Raw genomic sequence first — 20,911 nt, forward strand, 5'->3', positions numbered from 1 at the left:
GGTGTGCCGTAACAGCCTCTCTCTCGCTGAACAAGTTAACAGCCCTCTTTGGGAGTTTACTACATTTTGGCGAAGAAACAGCATGAATAGCTTTGCGGGGAAGCGCTACTGTTTAACAAGCGAGTAGCTGCAGGAACAATCTGGTTTCTCCCTTTTATCCAGGGCTGGAAGAGAGTCCCAGCTGTACTTTACATCGCTCCTCTCCCATATGCTGGAGCAGCAAGGACTGTGCACGGTGAATACAGACCAGAGTCCCTTCTTGTGTGCTCTGTCTGCACACAGGACTCATTCACACGAGCTAAGAGCAAGCTCCTGACTACCTTCTGGCTGACTTTTCCTCTGGTTAAGAACGCCCTGGGAAATTACTTGGCTTGGAAGTTATTTGGAGGACATGGCTCACTACACAATAATATGGAAAGGACCATGTTCTGCCTTTGTCACTTCTTGTGAGCAGAGGAAGCCCCAGCCTCGTTTTCCACCAAAAGAGACCCCAAAGGCAACTCTCTAGTTGCAAACTCTCCTTTGAGTTTCAACTCTCCTCCTTCTGGCCCATGGCTCCCCTCACGCTGGGAAAGGGGAAACCAGGAGATGAGGTACCACAGGAATTCTTGTGTTTGCAGGAAGCAGTGCTATTTTCACAGTGTCTTATGCATCAAGGGAAGAAGAAAAAAAAAATAAAAATTAAAGAAAAGGATACAACCACATAATGCCCAACGTGCCACATTCCACTCCAAAACCCAGACAAGGAGGAAACAGGGCAAACAGGTTCCTTACTGAATTTGCAACCTCTCTGCATTCCTTTCATGGCTCGTCATGTCACACCAGAGAAGAGTTATCATTTACCACTCACTGCCTGAAGGTTACACCATCCCAACAACGCCAGGCCAAAGTACAGAGTCGTGAACTGCATTGTGAGAAATCAGATTGCTCCTTTCCCGTTTAATGCAGCACACGGCGATCTTTAGGCGCAGCTTTGATCTCTTATCAGCCGAATTTCTCATTGTAACCTTCTCACTCAGCCACTAGAACACCTACACCTGCAGGGGAGAGCCTGGCAGAGCTGCTGCCGTGGTGTGTGACAGCTTTTTGGGCATCTGAGGAGCGCCTGGATCAGAAATGCAGCACCTGGAGTCAATCCCTTCCTTCACAGCCCCCTGAGGATGGGGTTCATCCCCTGCAAAGGGCTCTCTGGGGCATGCAGAGACAACTGCAGCTACTGTGCTCCCAGCTTAAGCAGCTCAGAGAGCTTTCTAAAGTTAGGTGGGATAAATCCAGACCTTGGTGATTAATTACCACAGACACCCATTTAGCATGAGGTTAATTGCTTAGCTTTGTGAGCTGTGTTGAGGTGATGCTTGCTGAAGGAGGATTCCCCTTTCTCAGGAACTGTCTCCCACTATTTATTTCCCTCCCTAGAATCAAAGGCTTAAAAAACACATGAAAATACCCACTGTTGGAAGTGCTACTACAACATGAAAGGTTTTGGTTACATCTGCTGGGAAATAAGTATTTTCATTCTTCCCTCCATGCCTTCTCTCTTACTGAACAGATTTATCTATTCTGCACCCGACTCTCAGACAGGTAAAAAAAAATTTCAAAACCAGCCTCAAATGCCATTAATTATAAAAATGGGTTAAAATTAAATCCAAATCCTGATATATCTTCCTATCATTATCTGTTCTTCTGGTTTGGTTTGTTTTGGGGTTTTTATTTGCAAATAATATTTCCAGGTCTGGGTCTAAGGGTTCCTCTTTCCTACTGTAATATATTTAGCAATCATGAATCATTTATAATAGTTCTAGGGTCTCACACATTATCATTAGTTAAGCAATGTAATAAGTAAATGAGATTTAAGTTGACAGAGCCCTGTAGATAAGAGTCAACTTCTCATTTCGGATGTCAACATAGAAGTTTTCATATCACTGAACTGATCACCTAACAGCATGGCCACTATGAAACCATTTAACATAAAATTTATAGTGTGTTTTTAAAATAACTGAAATTGTTCTGCCAGCAAATAGTGATATATGTAAAGAAGAAATTGAGTTAGCCTCTTACAGGTCTGCTTATGGCACATGATTGTGAAATGATGTATTTATTAACACACAGCTCAGAATAAATGAAATGTTTGAAATACAGTACCCAAGTCAAGAATGTTTTTCTACTGCTGTTGTATTTGCAAAGGAATGTTGGGTCAATAATTTGCAGGGATCAAAATACACAATAGTGCTGAGAGAACACTCATCAGCTTCAGATTCATATCCTTCAGCAGGAATTCAGCTTTCCCTCTAATAGATTCTCTTTCTAGAAGAGAATGGTAAATCTAATCTCTCTTCCTAGCCTCTGTTGAAAATTAAACATCCAGAGTTTTGTTCCTCACTGATCTCTGTCTGCTGACATTTACTGCCAAGTAAACCAAATCCCTAATGATTCCCTGGCAGCCCTGCACTGCTCTCAGACATAAATGAGCACAGAGGTACCAGTCAATCAGGTGCTACACACCTCGTCTATTTCTGTATCTGCAGAAATACAGCATTCTGAGTTACCCCTCAGACTCTCTCTTGTGCATATATACAACCACAACTGTTCATAAAAAACCTGCTGAGAATTCTGTTTCTTTATTCTGGCATCTTGTACTCAGCTTCATGTTGTCTGAATCAGCAAATAATCAAAAACAAAACAAACTTTTCAGTCTTTCAGTCGGTGGAATGTGCTAAGATTATGCTGTTTCTTCACTTCTATTCTAACAGGTACAAAAGACTCTTCTGTAGCTGCAGAACACAGATAAACACATTCACATGCAAATAATATGACTGACTGACTAAAACTACCCAAAATATTTTTGTACCCTACAAACCCTTGGGTTTAACAGACTCTGTATCCCAAGAATATACTGACATGGAAAAGCAGTGAGCTGGGTCCAGAAAGGTTACTGCTGGAGTTTCCTAACTATAAATGTAGAACTTATTTTATTTAAGATTTTAATGATTTACTTTTGCATAGCAGAAGAACAGAAAGTCTGTAATTTGTAGGGAGAGTTTGGCTTTCTTGATCTAAAAAAACAAAGTTTGGCTACTGGTACAACATGATGTGGCAAACAATGAATGAAAACTGCTATTAATTATAAGAGCAAATAGTTATAACCTGTCCATGAGAAAAATTATTTTGAAAATCAGAGACTCCCTAACCTTTACAGAAGGGCCCTCTCAAATAGGGCAGGTGCTTTATGGGATGTGTATGAATGACTTGAAAGTTTTAGCTGAACTCTGATCCAGGACCCAAATGCTTTCAGCATCACAACAGCTGCTGCTACTGGAGGTACCTCACACAAAGGCAAAAAGGCTTTGGGATTGCTGTGTTACTGTATCCAGATCCTGGAACAGCTTTCCCATGGGTGAGTGGGAGGAAACTTCCTGCTTTTAAATAAATTACTGAGAACTGGAATGAAACAGAACTCGTAGCTGTTCAACAGAGCAACTGACCTCATGAACCTGCGTGCCCTTTGCAGTTCTAGATTTCTAGATACAAAAGGTCTTGAAGATTTTATATTTTGGAGGAGGGGGGAAAAAAAAGGAAGAAAAGCTGGGCCAGGCAGATGCAGGGTAGTTACTCCGGTGACAGATCATGGACTGCTGGCTCCATGAGTCAGAGGAAAGATACAGGTAATGTGAAGGAAATAACACAAAAGGGAAAGAGGCCAAAAAGGCAGAGGAGAAAGAAAAGGAGGATAATGCCCTCTGAGGCTCAAGCTGGCCAAGGGAGAGGGGAGGAGGCACGGAGCTGTGCAGTACTGGAGAATATCAGAGGCTGGAATTCAGGTGTTCCCAGGAACTGCTTAGTTCATGCATTACCAGGAACTGAAGAAACCATTCTTATAAGATACCTTTGCTATGTGGGAGGCTGGATAAACACCCTGGTAGTGCTGCCCTTCTTCTTCTACTCTCTGAGCTGGGGCAGGAGGTGTGACAGCAACTTGTGCTATTAGTCACCAGCTGCCCCAGTCATCTCAGACACCAGAAGCAGCAGGAACTCAGAATCCCTACAGCTCAGACTGTGAATTTCTTTTTTTATGTGCTCTCTTTGGCTGCTAACTCTCTCATCAGCTCTTCTTAAGGGAGATAAAAGACAATCCTAAATACAATTTTATCCATCTCTGGGGTGGCATCTCAGCAGTGTATCCTGGGATCTGAAGCCACTGCAAAACTCACTTTGAAAGTAGTGCAAAGATTAGTTACTACCTGGGTAAATCAGAAGGGAGTCACCACCTTGGGATTCCCAGAGCCCTCTCAGCCAAACTCTGAAGTAAACTGAAGTAAAAAGCCTTGTTCTGGTTCTGTCCCACAGCACGGACACACACACTGCAGCCCATCAGCTGTAACACAAGACACAGCCCACACACACAACCCTGCACATTTCCCCGTGGAAAACCGGACACGAGCTTTACTTACTGGTTTTGAGGTAGCACAGGGAGCTGGTGTCATGATGGGAGGCTTGGCTGCACTTTGAGATGGAGGCAGAGAAAATCTCTGCCCTGTGTCCGGAGGCGAGGAACACTGAATCCGTGTTTCCAGTCTCTCAGGCTCATGCTTATAGGATTCCAGAGGAAACGTGGGCTGCTTGGTCACTTGTGTTGGGGTAGATGGAGAAGAGGAGAGGCTAGAGGCTGTGAACAACAATAATGGTCAAAGATCAGTTCACGTGAAAAGCAGAGGGAGATCTCAGCTTTACAGAAATCCTGTATTTTTTCATCACGTTTCCCCAAATTAAAAGTAGGGATCTCACTTATTTGTTTGTGAAAGGAATTTGTGTCTTGCCATAAAACTGTTTTAAGCTGGTTGAACTGTCTGATCCACTGCAGGGAGGCACAGTGGTAGGATGGAGTGCTGGAGGTTTGTGTTGTATTAACCTCCTGTCTGATTGCTTAGTTCTAAAATGACACTCAGCACAGACATTACTTTATTGTTGTCATTTTAATACTCCTGTGGGTCTCAGGATTACCTTTACCTCATGGCACATGGCTCAAAACCTTTAATGGTTGCTTTTTCTTCTTTTTCGTTATTTTAATAGCATTTCAGCCAGCAGTTAAAATACAATGAGGAGGAGAGACAAAGGAACAGGGCATATTTCTCCTGAGCCTCAGTTTGCTTTCTGTAAAGCTTCTGTACAGCCTTTGCACAAACTAAAATTGTTTTCAGCTGCCTTTGAGGAGAAAGATTGATCTTATCTTTTGCCAAAAATCAGTGTCAGCAGCAGATAATTTCTCTTGTGAGCACCCTGTTTTTATTTGACACGTGTATGTACCCCAGCTGTATTTTTGGTTCCTAGGGCAGCTCTGAATTGTGAACAAACAGATTTAAACTGTGTTTATTACCCACTTGAGAACCTGCAGACATCCACCACCGGTCAGAAAATTCAGGTTCCAACATCTGTGTTCCTGGTTACATGTACATCAGCAAACCAAGGATGGTTCTCTGGTGCCAGCATAAATCAGGACAGACTTAGATGCATAAAAACCATGAGGTTGAACTGGGGTATGTATTTTTAAATGAGATGTAGAACCTCTGAATTTGGCTCTTGTGCTTCCATAGATTTGTGTAGATGATCAGTTAGTCCAAAGGGAACTCAAACCCATCAAAAGAGAACAGATTAATGAGAATAAAATCCCAGGCCACTGAAAGGAGTGTTTGAGAACACAATGTTGCGTTTTCAGGGTAAGTCTGGCTCCTTGGTGTGAGCTTTCAGGGCTCCACCAGAGATTATTGAACCAGAGTCTTTTTCCTAAATTCCTAGACTTGGAACATTGGACATCCAACAACTCAGGGAGGGATCTATTACTTGAAGAAACTAATACTTTTGACATATCTGGAGAAGAGTTAGCATATTCTGTGTTTAAAGGAATTAACATGTAATATGGGTAACTGTTCTTTACCTATTATTCTTCTTTGAAAACAACCTTTCTGGATGGCATTTACATAATAAGAGACTTAACTCTATAATAATAGAGTCACTCAGCATGAAACCTGCAAAATAATTAGGCTCTTGTATGTTTTATTAATAGTGGGTTTAGTGGTACAGAGTACTGTATTTATTCCTTTCAAAGAAAATCTTAATTCTCACTGATAAATTTTAGCTGTGCTGGAATCAAAAAGGACCCCCTACTCAGCCCCTGTCTTTGGTCCTTTTCCAGACTTGCAGCTGGACTTCCATTTAATTTGATTTTTAATTTTTTTCCATTTAATTTGACTGCAGCTCTGCCAGTCAAGCAGCAATCCCTCCAACGCCAGGCTGGGGTTGGAGGCAGGGACAGATGTTGGCTGATGTGACATGCCACGGAGTGAGACAAGAGTAACCACCCTGGCATTTTGAATGTCCTCAGCCCCTGCTCATTTCAGGGGGACTGGAGAGTGTGTTCCACTTCCCTAAGGACTGAAAGGACATCTATAACTTGCCTGGTCAGTCTTTGCTTACAGATAAATTTAAATAAACAGTTCTGGGGAAAGATGCTCCTCTGTTTTTATGGAACAAACGTTCCCCGAGTGCTCAGACTGGTAGCTGAGATAGCTGTAATGGATGCAAATGGAAAACCACTAAAAGGGAGAAAACCACCATTAGATCTTAAAGTCTTGTGGGATGTGTTCATTGCGTGCTAATGTATCCAGCAAGCCCACAAGAAACATTCCCAGTGCCAGAAGAGCTTTTACCAGACATACAGGAACCACACACTCAGCAGCCGAGTGCAGAGGACATCTGTAGGACACAGGGACACAGATCCAAGGGGACCACGGAAGGAACGTCTCTTACATCCTGTGAAAACTACTGTCACCTCCTCACAGACATGTGCCAGCCCAGGCAGGACAGACAGCGTGGTTTCCATCTTATTCCTGGTGGTGAATCTCCTTTTGGATGCCAGCCTTTGATATTTGGCGTGAGCTTTTACGGATGAAGAGCATCTGTGCCTCCAGCACACTGAGCCTCAGAACTGTTTGTTCAACCAGGCACTTCAAACATAAAGTACTCACTGTGAGGAACAACCTAATATATCTGAGATTCAATTTCTCTGTCATTCAGTTTCTGCACAGAGTTGGAGGGAAAATACAGTTATTTTGCAGAGTACTTGATAAAATTAATGTAATTAAGCTTTTCAATCTTCTAGAAGCCTACCTTATAGCATTATTGTGGTATCCATGTTATTTACATTTGTACAATACTGAGATTGAAGTCATAATCACATAGGAAATGCTAATTTTTTTATGAATATTACAGCAAAATACTTTTGGTTGCTGTGATACAGCCTAACACCCTAAACCCTATGAAGCTTTTTATAAAAGCCTTCCACATCAAAGAAGGAAAATCTATAATATATCTCCAGAGCAAAATCAGTTCAGGAGTTACAGGACTTTGTGTTAACTTTACTCCTATTGGACTGACGACAGCAGCACTGGTGTAAATGTATTGTTACAAGCAGCAGGTGCCCTGCTCTACTACAGCAGAAGAAATCCAGTGAAGAGACAAGACACAACTCTATCCCATAGCTAAAATCAGTTTATTTGGGAGAATGTACTTAAAACAATTAAGCAGGGAAAACCAGACAACAATTCAGGATTCTTCTACAGTGGAGCTGAAACAATTCAGTATGTATGTAGTATTTGGAGGAAGAAACAAACTTTGACATTGGCTACAAACCCTACTAGTTCGGGTAACAATATGAACAAAATGTGCTGGTTTCATGCTATAAAACTAAATAGCTGTCCCTTTTTGTATAGCACAAAAGAATGTTAGAAAAAAAAATTAAAAAGAGAGAAAAAGGTCTAGCAGATTGGTTGCTCTGGCTAACAAAAGGGTTTGTCCTTTGGGGTTGGATGATCTGTAAGGTCTCTTCCAACACAAAACATTTGATGATTTAATGATTCTGCATTTCCTATTGATTGACCATACCCAGTTCTGAAACAATTAGAGAGTGTTGCTTTGTTCTGATTCATTCTCACATTACCTTTCTTGGGACAAAACAAGAGCAAATAAAGAGGATAACTTTGTGGCTTCCAAACTGATGAATCATAAGCACCACTATTTGCATAACTGATTATGCATCTGAATAAGAATATTCATGAGATTCACATGAATATGTGGTTCAAAACAACTTTCGTATTACAACTTTACGTGGAATGTGTACGTGAGATCTCAACAGGACTAAAAAGCACTAGACTTTGAGCAGGATGGGGCTGTCTCCAGCTGCCTTCCCCCTGTGACAGGGAGCACACAGGGATGGCCCAGCACTTAGTCTGGGCTCCTGTTTGAGCAATTTCAGCTGGATCAAGCCACACGTCATGGGTTGGATGCAAAAGCCCCAAGGAAGCACTGCTGGAATGGCAGTGCCCACACCTTTGGCTGGCACAGACATACAGAACCAATATCGCTCTCTTCACTTTTTTTCTCTGGGTATTTACAACAATTTCTCCTAAATAAAGCCCTTTTTTTGCACAGCATTACGTTTTACTGGGGCATTCTGCTCCAAAGCAGCCCTTCAGAAAGACATAACAGGAAAGGATGAAGTGCTGCGTTGTCATCCCTGTACTCCCAAGGGAAGAGGGGTGGATGCCCTCCTACATTTCCTACATTCCCAGGGTGACACCCACAATGAGTTCTGTCACCTACATTTCATGCCTGACCTGGCAGGATGCATCTGGTGGTTTCTGGGAGGAAGGATGCTCACAGCCCAGTGATTGCTGCCTGAGCCTCCCTTTTCATCCGCCCTTTTCCAGAAAGAAAAACAGCTGCTGCTGCCCTCATCAATGTTCGGAGCCACCTGCCCCACAGGATGCTGGAAGGATTTCAGGGATGTGCTCACACCCCTAAACAGAGGTTTGGCTTCAGGGGGACAGTAATAGAGTCACAAAGGTTTGAGGGCCCTAAGGATGGAACCAGCAGCTGGCCCTCAAACTTTTACATTTGTGTGCTGAAGTTGCTGAAACTGGAGAGAGTTACTGGCCCTGAAAATGAAACCACTCTTTGCACTTTCCCTACAAATCACACTTCAGTATTCCCTCATCCTGTACCCGATCAAGCAGATAATAACACTGCTAATACATGAAGCTGCGGCTAAAACAGTTTTCCGAGTTTATAGATAGGGACATATTCATTTACTATTTAGAGTGAAACTTCTCAGGAAAAACAAACAACCAAACAACAACAACAAAAACTACAACCCCCCCCCCCGAAAAAACCCCAACAACCTAACAAAAAAATTAACAAGACTCAAAACAACACCCGAAAGGAATTTCCATTTGCAGTGTCTCCATGTGACACTTTTTGTCTTGACTCTTTCCCAGGACAACGCTGTCCTTTCATTTACATTCTCAGCTGGCAGTGAAACAGAGAAGGCTGCAGGCTGTGGCTGCTGAATTTTAAGTACTCTGCAGCACAAGTGAATCTGAGTTGAGTTGCTGGTTCATTAAGCTGATTCACTCTTCAGACACAATACTATGTTAATTCTGACACATAAGCAAATCAATGCAAATTATCTGAAATGAGGTTTAATGCCACTTAATGGCAGTAAAGCTCTGAACCCATCAGCAGGTAGATGGGTTCTGCCTGTTTCCATCCAAACAGTACTGGTGACATTGGCACTGAATGTTATAAAATACCCGTTAGTTTAAAAAATAATAAATTAAGTCTGAAGAGTAAATCTGAAGAGCTCTTGTACAAAAAAAAATAGCATGGATACTGCCCAGGAAATTTCCTTTTTTTATCTAACATTGTCACTTGCACACCAGTTCAGGTGCCTCCCACCATATAAAAACTACAGCTCCTATTCTTGAACCTTACAGCTTTTGTCTGTGATTGACACTGCATCACCCATATATTGGCCAGACCTTCCAGCCCTTCCAAGCTCCCTGGTTCCAGCTGAGCAGCATCTATCCCAGCTGCATTAGCAAATGCATTTGTTTCAGTCTTACTGAAACAGCACCCTGGCTTTCCACGTAGAGGGTACACCACTCAAAGGGAAGCTTACTTGTTTCCAAAAACACGTGTCTGATGCTTTCATGAATCAGAGGAAGAGCAAAATACACCTCTGAAGTATTTAAAATATCATATGCTGTCTGAAAATTTCGCAGGAAAAGGTAGATTTTTGCAGCCTAAAAAAAATCTAAAATAAACTAATTTGTTTATAGTAGTTTGAACATAGTAAGGAAAACCACTTCTTAAGTGGTCTCAGCCATGAGAATATCTGAAGGCTCCACCTTTTGCTTCAGATGGTTTTTCACTTTGTAAAACCAAAGACAAAGCCTCACTGGTATCCAGAATTCAGCCTGTTCTACGCCACTTGTGGTCTATTTATGTACCAAGACCACACTTGTATCTGTGGAATCTGCAATGTAACACCTTTTCCTCATAAAAATGAGAAAATCAGGAGCCGAAGAGTTGAATTAGTGACGTTTTGAGAATTGTTCTTCTTTCTGAAGAGCTCAAGGCCCCTTTTTGAGGAAAGGCTGATCAGGAGAAGCTCTTGGCTGCACCTTTTAAAAAAGATTATATTGTATCCTTAAAGGTATTTACTGAAGATCTCCTCTGCAAAGATGATTAGACAGAGGATCTTCCCCCTTTCCCAGAACCACACATTGGTTATCTTCATTTCAAATCTGGAGAGGCTTGACACATTATGTCAGCTCATAAAGCAATAAACACATGAGACCCAAGATCAGGTGGAGAGCATCCCTCCCAAAGGGCTTTTTCTAGTTCTTACTGGCAGCAAGGTTCCAGACTGGCTTCTAACTACTAATTTTCTGCCAATGCTTCTCCTTTGTCTTGCAAACACTGGAGAAAAGACCAGGGCCAAATAATTCAGAGCAAAGAAAGGGGAATCACTCACAAGCTCGATGGCAAAGAAAGGCTTTTTTTTTTTTTTTTGAGACGGCCAAATGCACATTCCATTGCTGTTCGACAGCCTGACAGGTGATGAATGAAGAGGTCCTGGTAATGGTTGAGGTAGTCACTGAATAAGAGCCTGGGCTGGCACGAATAATTAACTGGGCATGGTAATTATACTGAGAGACTCAGCACCAAGACTTCGCCAGACACCAGATGGCTGCGGCCAAGACTCAGAAGCACAGACAACGTGAACCTTGCCAGCACAAGCGGCAGTGAGAGGAGAAAAGTATTAACAGAGATCCTCAGCAGGTAACAGCCTGATGGGGAGCCAGGAGAAGCTGGAGAAGGAGGTTTGGGCACGAATCTCTAGGAGAAGCACACACATGAGCAAAGAATGCTTCACCCTCCTGTGAATCCATCACCCACAGAGCAGGAGGTCAAGAAGTTTGCAGGTATCAGCTTTTCACTTTGGCCAGGTGTGGCAGCCTGTGACTGGGAGGAACAGTGGCTTAGCTCAGGTAGCTTCTGTGGAAGACTTCAACCTGAGACCACGGGAGGTGAGATACTGAAAAGATAAATGTTAGTCTGCTAATAGAATCATTCCATAATTTGCCATGGTTCTAGACCTGTCACACACAAGGTCATGCTCCTGTTCTGCACTCAGGATTGGATCCTTACCCTCAGATACCCCTATACATTGTTGAGTTTGTCACACCCCTTGGTCTTTGGATATTGCCCCTCAGATGGTACAGTTTCTGCAGTTTGTTATTTTCACTATTAAAGTCCTTTATTTTTCGGGCAATTTCATCGTTCCCGCCCCTCTATTTGCACCCCGCTGGCCCGGCCCCGGGGTGACAGCGACTGCGACAGCCGAGCAGGTCCCCTCTCCTGCCACCCAGGGCAGAGCAGGAGCAGCTGAGGGCCACCTCCCGAAGGGCACACTGCTGGCCATGGCGTGTGACATCCCTCAGCCCCGCCTGGGGACGGCCGCTGGGCCAGAACAAAACCCATCAGCGCCGCGATACCCATCTCAAGTCACTAAAATGAAAACCCATCACTCCTCTTCATTCAGAGCGCTGCAGACACACAGGACATCTGTGCAAACGCCGCGTTTCTCTGCCAAACCAGAGCAGTAAGGAGCCAAAGCGAACCCGGGCGAAGGAGCAGTTGGTGTCCTTATCGATGTCCTGGATAAAGAGAAGTCCCCGCCGCCTTCCCAGCGCCTGGGCCGGGCACAGGGCAGGGATTCCCATGGAACCGCTGCTGGCTACAGCCGGCTGCGGGAGGAACAATGCCTACAGCGGGACTGTTCCTTTATTTACCTAACACACCACCTGGCATTTCAACTTTCGCTGAGTACTCCGTGTTCAGAGCCCTTAATGAAACAACTTTTGTTTTCTGTTTTAGCAAAGAGGCTGGCTGCTCAGGCGGGCATTGAACAGCGCTCTCCACATTAACCTCGGGTGTCCTATCCAGGCTTTCTGCTGTTTAGAGCCAAGCTGAGCTAAATGCTCCCCTGCCATCACAGTTGTCGTCTTTGGAGACACTTTGGTGGCCAGCACTGTCTGTCCCTCCATCACCCTGCCCTCTGCCAGACGCTGCCAGAACTGTTTTCTGCCTCTCTCTCCCTGGTTTTTGCACAGCGAAGCTCCCAAAGCACAGCCCCCATCCTCACTGCTCGTGTTCTGCCTCTGGAGCACCCCAAAGTTCTTCCCAGACTGATGGGGAACAGAGACCCCAGCCCCGAAGGGTTTGCATTTTGACAGGCAAAGGAAAACAGGAGGAAAATTAGTGGGGGAAAGTTAGGGGAGGAATGCTGCATGCAGAGTATATAAAGACAAGTTTGGAAGCAATTATTTACTTGCTCTGATGCTTAACTTCACGTTTAGGGACTTCGTATTAAATCACTGAACTAAACGTCAGCTTTTTGAAAGCAGCTGCTTGAGGGGTTGCAGAACAGGGTAGGTTGTTGCTTCACCTATGATTTATGATCCATCCAGTGTAATTTTTTTAAAAAATGAGGTAATTAAGGCAAAGACTTGCTTACAATAAAACAGTGCCTTAACCACGTACCTTATTTCTGTAACACTAAAAGCAGAGGAACACCCCGCGGAATCGAAAAAAAAGCTGCAAACATTTTACAAATATGTCATTAGAGGTGCAAGCTGATGAAAAGAACAGTCTAAAAATAAGAGTCTGCAGAACCCCACTGAAATCCCTGTGGGTGATTTCATCTGCATAGTACATCCACTCGCTGTGTAACCCAGAGACAGAATATTAATGCACATAAAGACCAGTAGGGCACCTATTTGCAGGGTAGGCATGACAGCTCCAGGGCTGCTGCCAGAGGAACCCACACTGTACAGTGCACAAAACTAAAAGCCATGATCACACTGTGACACTTCCTGAGGTTGGGAATGGCAGGATATAAGGCTATCAGAGCAGAGACTGCAGGATTCAGGCCCCAGGACATGTTCTCTGTTTAATTTATCAGTTTATGTTACAGCCTCAGGTTCCTACTCTTGCAGTGAATAGGATAGCTCCAGAGGTGCCAGTAATAGCACCAGAGGTACAGCTGGAATGCCAGTCTGGCAGCACAGTTTAATTTTGTTTATTTTCTGCAGTGTTTACAAGGGCACTGAGGTGTGAGTAATTAAATATTTGCAAAGTACTCCAAATCCTCAGGAAAGCTGTAGCTAAAGAAAGAAGCCACAATTTGACATTTCTTTGCTTCTGATAGTAATTTTTAAAACCTTTTTTTTCTTCTTTTATTAAAAGGAAAGAAAAAATCTCTCGTTCTAGCTCTTTTCAAAATTCAGCAAGGTCCAGGCACTGCTTCAGCCCGTGGCATTTGCCTCTTCCCACTGTGTCTGAGTCAGACCTGTGCCTCATCATAATTCCTCCCTTGCTAACCTGGGAATTAATCTTTTTGTGCACATATGGCATGGCAGAGACAACGCAGTGCTCTCTAGCACACCTACCAAAGCCTTCTGAAGAAATAACTAATGACTTCATGGCTCCTGTTTGATTGAAAATAAATTGCTGTGGGACTGCTCCTGCTCCTCATGCCACTTGGTAGTATAATTTCCATTGCCTTAGTTGGTGCTGGATGGTGCTTTTAGCAGAACGTTAGTGCAGTGAACGGCTGCGTTCTCTAGACACCAGCCAGCACAGAACTTCCCCTCCCCTTCCCTGGAAAGGATCCGTGCAGCACCAGCTTTCTTCTGCCTTTCACAATTAGATCTCAAGGTGATGTGGATGACAAAGGACCTCAGGCCTCTGTCCTTCTGGTTAGTTCTAAACCGGACTGGTTTTCCAGCGCAGTACAAACACTCCTCCTGGCACAGGTAGGCACAGTGGGAAAGGGGCCAGGAGCAAAGCAGAATCACTTTGTGCAGCGCCACTGCTGGGTTTTACCCCTGGAAGTGTACAAACTATAGCCCAAGCTCTCCTGTGGGACAGAGCTGTCCATCTAGGATCTGGTGGGGGCACAAGGGAGGAAAAAGGAGAGAAGACAGCTGCACAGCCATGCAACAAACCCACAGCTTTATCAGTGCCCTGAATTGGGATGTACTTATCAAGCACAGGCGAGTCCGCACTGACCATACATGAGGAATTAGTTACCATGCTATTTTCTTTTCCCAGCACAGAAACTGGGTAAGATTAAAATCAAATTAAGCCCTGTCCTCTTGCTGTGACTGTCCTCACTCTTACCAATGAAGTACTGTTATAATACCCAGCAATGTAAGGCTGAGGAGCAGCAAAATCACATCTGTACATTTAAACTTCAGGATGGAGACAGCAAAGAAGCTATCCAAGGGTTACCAGAAGATATGTACAGAGTTTCAGATGCTGGTGTTGCCACAGCTGTGAAATCAAACAGGCTCAGCTATTGTGCTACCTGCTCAAGAGAGAAATGAACACTTGGGTCTATCCTACTTAAGGAGCTCAGCCAGAAATTAATTTCGTTAACATAATGAACTTTGTTAACATAAGCCTAAAAGGAATTTCAAACTCATACCTGGATAAATATCAGTTACATGGAATGAACAAAAACTCCACTTGGGATGTTCAATGATCTTATCAAGTAAAACTCCATCATCTTATTATTCTTACCTGCCCATGAATAAAATTCAGACTCATGGGAGGGGACAACATTTCAGTGATGCCCACTGCATTGGATCAACCAACACCTGGTGTGATTTCATGCCTCTGTTGTCAAGTGTTTCTACTGTCTGCAACACTTTTGATATTTCTGCACCAATTCCATGGCACAGGGTTGGCCTGTGCCTTCCCAGCCATGTATGCTTTCTTCACTCCTCACCTGCCTCCTTCTTCTTCTTCAGACCAACCATCTCCTCTCCCCTCCGTGTTTCCTGCTAAAATGTCATATCTGACTCTCCATTTCAGGACCAGTACAGACTGACGCTACGAGAATAATTAGAGGACTTCCTCAGACATTTACCTTTTTCTTGCAATTTCATCTTCAACATGCAGGCTCATTTAGACCTATCTCCACCACTTGCCAAGTCAACAGAGTGCCTGCAAGACCAGACCCCGAAACCTTGCATAGGGTGTCTTTATTTGTTTGGCTGCCCAGCAGATTACAGCTGATGCCTCCTCCCAACACCCAGCCCTGTGGTGCTGCAAACCTCTGGCAGGAAAGAGCACGAGAGCCCTTTGGCAGAGCACGTTTTCCCAAGGGCTAGTCAGGCAGTTTGCATCTCCAGGAAATCCTTTCCCTCCCCTGTCATCTAACCCCAGCTTCACCCCACAGCCCATCCCAGGTCACTACTACAGCGTGCCTCCAGCACATGATAAAGTGACATTCCTGGCTTGTTCTACTCCCCAGAGCTGTCATCCTGCAATAAGGCAAATGAAAACATAGGAGCCAAAAGGGCTCGGCATGTTGAGAATGAATCCCTCAACAGCAGGCTTGTTGGAGCAGAGGACACCTCCATGCCAGAGATTCCCCTGGCTCAGTGGGAAATGCGGTGTATTTGAGCAGATCTACCCCTGCCCTTTCATTCTGCTCCTCTCCATCACCCCAGTTCTCATCTTTTGCAAGTGTCTCCCAAAGTCTCCAGAGCCTTTGATCCCATTCCTGGCACAGCATCAGCTGTGGACAGGCAGCTCACACTGATATTCCAGCCCAGCCTCGTTTCCCACTCAAGTTAATTCTCCATAGTGGGGTAGGGATTTTACAGCTTCACTTCATCCTTGCACTCAGGAAGGCTGAGCCATGCCCCTCACAGCCAGCCAGGAGGACTGGCACACTGGAAGCTGCAAAAGCCAGGCAAGGTCAGCAGCCATAAAAATCACAAAAGGTGAACAGACTGTTTGGTATTTCCTTTGCATCAGGATAAAACTTGGCCCATCTCCAAGCAGATAGATTTCCATGAAGTTTGCTGCCTCTCTGCCTAGGGACAACACAATATCCAAAATCTTGGGCACCTGAGAGGCAGACAAAGTCTACAATATGAATGTTAAGATACTAAAAGGGAAGCAATTGCAGGAGCAGTTCTGACCTGCTAACATGCCAGAGAAAAGAAGCATGGACAGGACAGATCGTAAGTTACCTGCTCCAGGTGTTTCCCACCCGAGATGGATCAGTAGGAAAGCCACACTGATTACTCACAGAGCTCTGCTTTAGAGGGCAGCCTGTGGGCAGGGTCTGACTGACTGACTGAAGTCTTCTGTAACTGCAGTGGCCAAGGAAAGGAAATGCACAGAAGACTTGTAAGCTCTTCTAGTTAAGGCTTTAATCCTGTGAGAATCTGTGCACACAGGAGAGGGCCTTCAGAGGAGGCAGTGAGGAAGGGACACGAGGGCAGGACCAGATCTCCTGGGGAAGGGATGACTCCACCAGCCAGGACCAGATGGAGCAATTGGTGAGGCTGCTGGGACAGCCCTGGCAGAGCCACTCAAATGCTGCCCTTCAACTTGGAGCAGATGATAACTCCTCTCCACTCCCCTGCCCACTGAGACAGCTGGAACCAGGCAGGGGTCAGGGCTTCAAACCTGGAAGAAAGTCCATTCAACTTGAACCCTTCTGAAGAGCAGAAGGTCTCTTCCCAGGACACGTGTGAGCCCGGCAAGGCCAGCGGATGCTTCCCTGCCAACCTGCCCCAGCCCTGTGCAGGACTGAGCAGGGGGCTGGTTATGCAAGTACTGACTCAGATGTCAGGGAGCAAAGCCAACACCGCAAAGGCCACGGGGAACAACTGTGAAATGATAAAAGATTTCAGTCGCTGCTGACCAAAGCTAATTTAGGATTTAACCTAGCAGGGAAAGGCTCTCCTCACTTCCCTCCCAAGCTGCACTGTTTTGCTTTCATCCCTGAAAATAAATTATGAGTTATTTTCTCTTTGTAACAAGCAGCTATTGCAGTGGGAGACTGGTTGCTTTCAGTTGTTAAAGCACAGAAGTGCTGCAAGCTGTTCCTCGAAGCACTGGCAGCTCTGGGTCTCAGCACTGCTATCTCAGTGTCTGCATATCCCCAAGATACCCAGGGCTCCTGCTCAGGAAGCCGTTTAGATTGAATCTGCCTCCACAAACACTGTGACAAGTTCTCAGGAACTTCTGCGAGTAGTAAACCTCTCTCTATCACCCCAGTTTATGGAACACTGTTGAAAATGTATTTGGTGCTGGGAGTTTGCTGCTGCTGCTCAACACAAATGGATCAGTCTGGTGGTAAAAGACCTGCTGGCTCTAGAGGGCCACCCAGACAAGGGTTAGTGGTTAACAGCACATGGGCTGAGCCAGGTTTGCAAAAACAAGTTAGAAGAGGAGACTCGTTTCTAGTCCTTCCAGTCCAGACTCAGAGGACATAAGATTAGGAGACTGCACTTGCCAAGTAAACCACATCTTTTGCTTTCCCAAGCCTGTTTTTACTGAGGTATGTTCTCGATACCTCCAGAAAAATAGATTATAGTGCAGAGACAGCATGAGATCTTAAACTCCTATCAACCATAGATTCTAGATTGACTGCAGAGAACATTGGGAATTTTTGCAATGTTCTCCTTGTGAGAGAGGACAGGATGGTACAGAATAATGGTCATGGCTCTCCATAAATTTCCATAAATAAGGTTTATCCTTATGGGCTTTTGGAGAAACAAGAGGCTTCAGCAGTTCATGTGCACCACTTGTTCCATTACACTGTAAAGCTATGGCCAAAAGAAGCCTTTTTTTTCTCTTAAAAGAAAAAAAGAACCCCAACTATTGTGTTGATTAAACAGATGCAGTCTGCTGAAGTTTCACCACTGTAAAAGCAATTCAGTCACTGTTTTGGGGAAGGCAGCTGGTACTGATACCTTTTCTTGACACAGGATTGAAGCATCCCTGAAGTTCTGTAGGATTTGAACGGAATCCAGCTTGGAACAAGTCAGCTGTATCAGTGGTTGGTACAAGCTGAACACCAGCCCAGGCCAGCTGAGATCTCTGGACTATCACATGGCTGGCCACTGGCCTTGCAGAGCTTATGTCCAAGGTATTCACACCATGTGGAGCCAAGTGTGGGATCTGTGATAGCCTTTGCCTCAGCCCTGTCCACCTCAGTGATGCCAAAAGAGTGCTCAGCCCTATTCCAAGCACAGATTGTGCCAAGTTCTGACACCCCACAAAGTCCTGGAGTTTGTATGAAAGTAACTTCCCAGCACAAACCTGAAACTTAGCAACCAGAAAACCAGTCAGTTTTTGGAGAAGGCACTGACTTCCATTCAAGTGCAGTAGCAGCAAGAGTGGCTGTGGGTTTAAACCAAGACAAGAAGGGAGCTGGGTGTGCTGGTACCACTGGTGCTAAGCAGGCAGAGCAGGAAGCTTGAGATCTCAGGAGCTGGGGGACCTGTTTCCCCAAAATTGAAATTACTTGTGTTACTCTGGGCTCTGAGTGTGTTGCCTCATCTTGGTAAACAAAGGCAGAGTGAAAATAAAGGGCTCTGACAGTGAATCAAAACTATTTAGTGTGAAGGAAAATAATCAGAGCTGGGCAGGGGGCACAGCTGGCCACAGGAGGAGGTGAGAGCTGCAGAAACAAATGGGTATGAACCAGAGACTCACCACCACTAAAATGGCCAAGGTAAACAAGGCCAAAACTGTGAGAGCCCCTCAGCAATACGCAAAAGGAAAAAGGATCCCTGATGGACATAATTATGTAACTCTGTCATTGCTGAGACACAATGGCACCAGTTGGTGACCTTGCTCCCCACACCCTGTGTCCCACCACGGGTCACAGGGCTCCCGGCCACTGCACACCTTGGTACTGCAGCACAGGGCAAGAAACAAGCAGAAACAAATCCCTGCAGGAACAACAGAATGCATTGCTAACTTTTTGTTTCACTCCTTTGGTTGTCACCTGAAATCAGTCAAAATCCAAAAGAAAATATCCCAATCCCCGCACTTACAAATATATGCATCCCATAATGGTACTGTTCCGTTTTTCTCCTGTTGGCGTCCAGAGCTGGAGTTTTAATGACATTTTGCTCTGGCTCCGTTTTCAACACCCCTGATGATAAGCCCGTGCCAGCAGCTGCTGAAGCAACAGTTGCTGCAGATCCAGTGTCAGAGTGTGACAGACATGTGGACGGCTGCTGCAGAGGGGAGGACACCCTGTGATTCCGGCCACGCGCCACAATGTGATCAAGGAACACTGGCTCAGTCCTTTCCCTCGACTGCCTTCCTCTCCTCCTGCCCTTCCCTCTGGAGCTGGGTTTCCTCTCTCACACCTGGAGCCCTCTGGTTTGGCTGACACAGGGGATTTGTCTCAATTAAATTAAGGTAAGAAAGGAGAAATGTGTGCTGAACACAGGGAAACTGCCTGCCACCAATATATACAAAGTGAAGGGTGCAGGAAACGCCTCAATAATCACAGTCACCCACAGCCACTTCATCCTTCCTTTACTCAGCCCTGGGCTCTCCCAGCAGCATTTCAGGCAGCTCTAAAACCTTTTAGCCAAAGGCTAAAGCACCAGGGAACAGGATCCAGATTCAGGACAAAGGCTGGAAATAATCATGCAGTTGCACGGGCAGATGTGTGTCTTTGATGACATCACCAGTGGAGATGGGGACCTTGCTGGCAGCCAGGTGCTGTCCTTGATTTCGTTCCCTCATGGAGGTTACAGGGATGATTCCTGAAAATGTGGAGGTTGCCATGTCCTTCTATATTCCTGTGGGGATTACCAGACCCTGTGAACAAATCCCTTCCTTCCCTCCTGCATCCTGGTGCTCACGGTGCTCCTGCTCCCATTGCTTTGCTGAGGCAGAGGAAGCAGGAGCACGATGTGCTCACATCATCCCTCTCCCTGGTGGCACCCACCGGTGACCTGGCCTTGCCAAAGGAGGGGAAGATTTCTGCAGAATTCTGCAAATCCCAGGAGAACCGGCATCAAATACAAATATGTCCATCAGCCCTGCAACACTGCCACGGATCAGCGATGCCATTACAAATACTGAGCACTTTGCAGAGAAAAAACAACCAAACAGCCCTCACAATAAGCTCTTCTGCAGCAGATTATTAATCACTGTACAGATCCCTTTCAGGCTGCAGTTCTCTTCTCTCTGGAGAGTTGTATTTGCCAATACCACTGTCTTAAATGTGTGGCAAGGCATGTTAGAAGCAACTATACATTTGCTTAGGACAACAGGCATTTTTAAAGACCAAAGCCAACATTTGGTGGTGGAGACTTTGGAACACAAAGTCGTGATTCAGGAGGGAGAACTTCTTCCTAAGAAAGTTTTCCAGCTGCAGAACTACTTAAAGTGTTGGTTTTATGCACTAAAGTTGTTTATTCCCATAGCACAACACATATCAATTGATCAAACTGCAACTTCAAAGGGATCTCAGGTGCTTGGAAGCAGCAGAATGGTTAATTAATTATGTGAAACAAAACCCAACAAAGGCAAGACATCCGCAGTATGCGCCGGGCTCTGCAGAAATTAGCTTGCATTAGATTTAACCAGAGCAGCATCTCTTACTCCCCTGAGAACAGAGATGCAATTTATCCCTTGAGCTACACACTTCTTTTGGAGCCAGACCCATTGTACCATT

The 20,911-nt window shown here is 45.0% G+C and overlaps 1 protein-coding gene across 3 annotated transcripts in view; it reads right to left on the bottom strand.

The window, feature by feature from the left end:
• The window catches only part of PRKAG2 (protein kinase AMP-activated non-catalytic subunit gamma 2), a 213,301-nt gene that overhangs the window by 62,476 nt on the left and 129,914 nt on the right, over window positions 1–20,911 (bottom strand). For all 3 annotated transcript variants that reach the window (XM_066314255.1, XM_066314256.1, XM_066314257.1), the window contains one exon: window positions 4,449–4,663. In XM_066314255.1, coding sequence (XP_066170352.1) covers window positions 4,449–4,663 — 215 coding nt within the window. The remainder of the gene's footprint in view (window positions 1–4,448; window positions 4,664–20,911) is intronic.

The sequence above is a fragment of the Sylvia atricapilla genome, chromosome 1 (genome assembly GCF_009819655.1).
Source record: "Sylvia atricapilla isolate bSylAtr1 chromosome 1, bSylAtr1.pri, whole genome shotgun sequence".
In the NCBI taxonomy this organism is placed as follows: Eukaryota; Metazoa; Chordata; class Aves; order Passeriformes; family Sylviidae; genus Sylvia; species Sylvia atricapilla.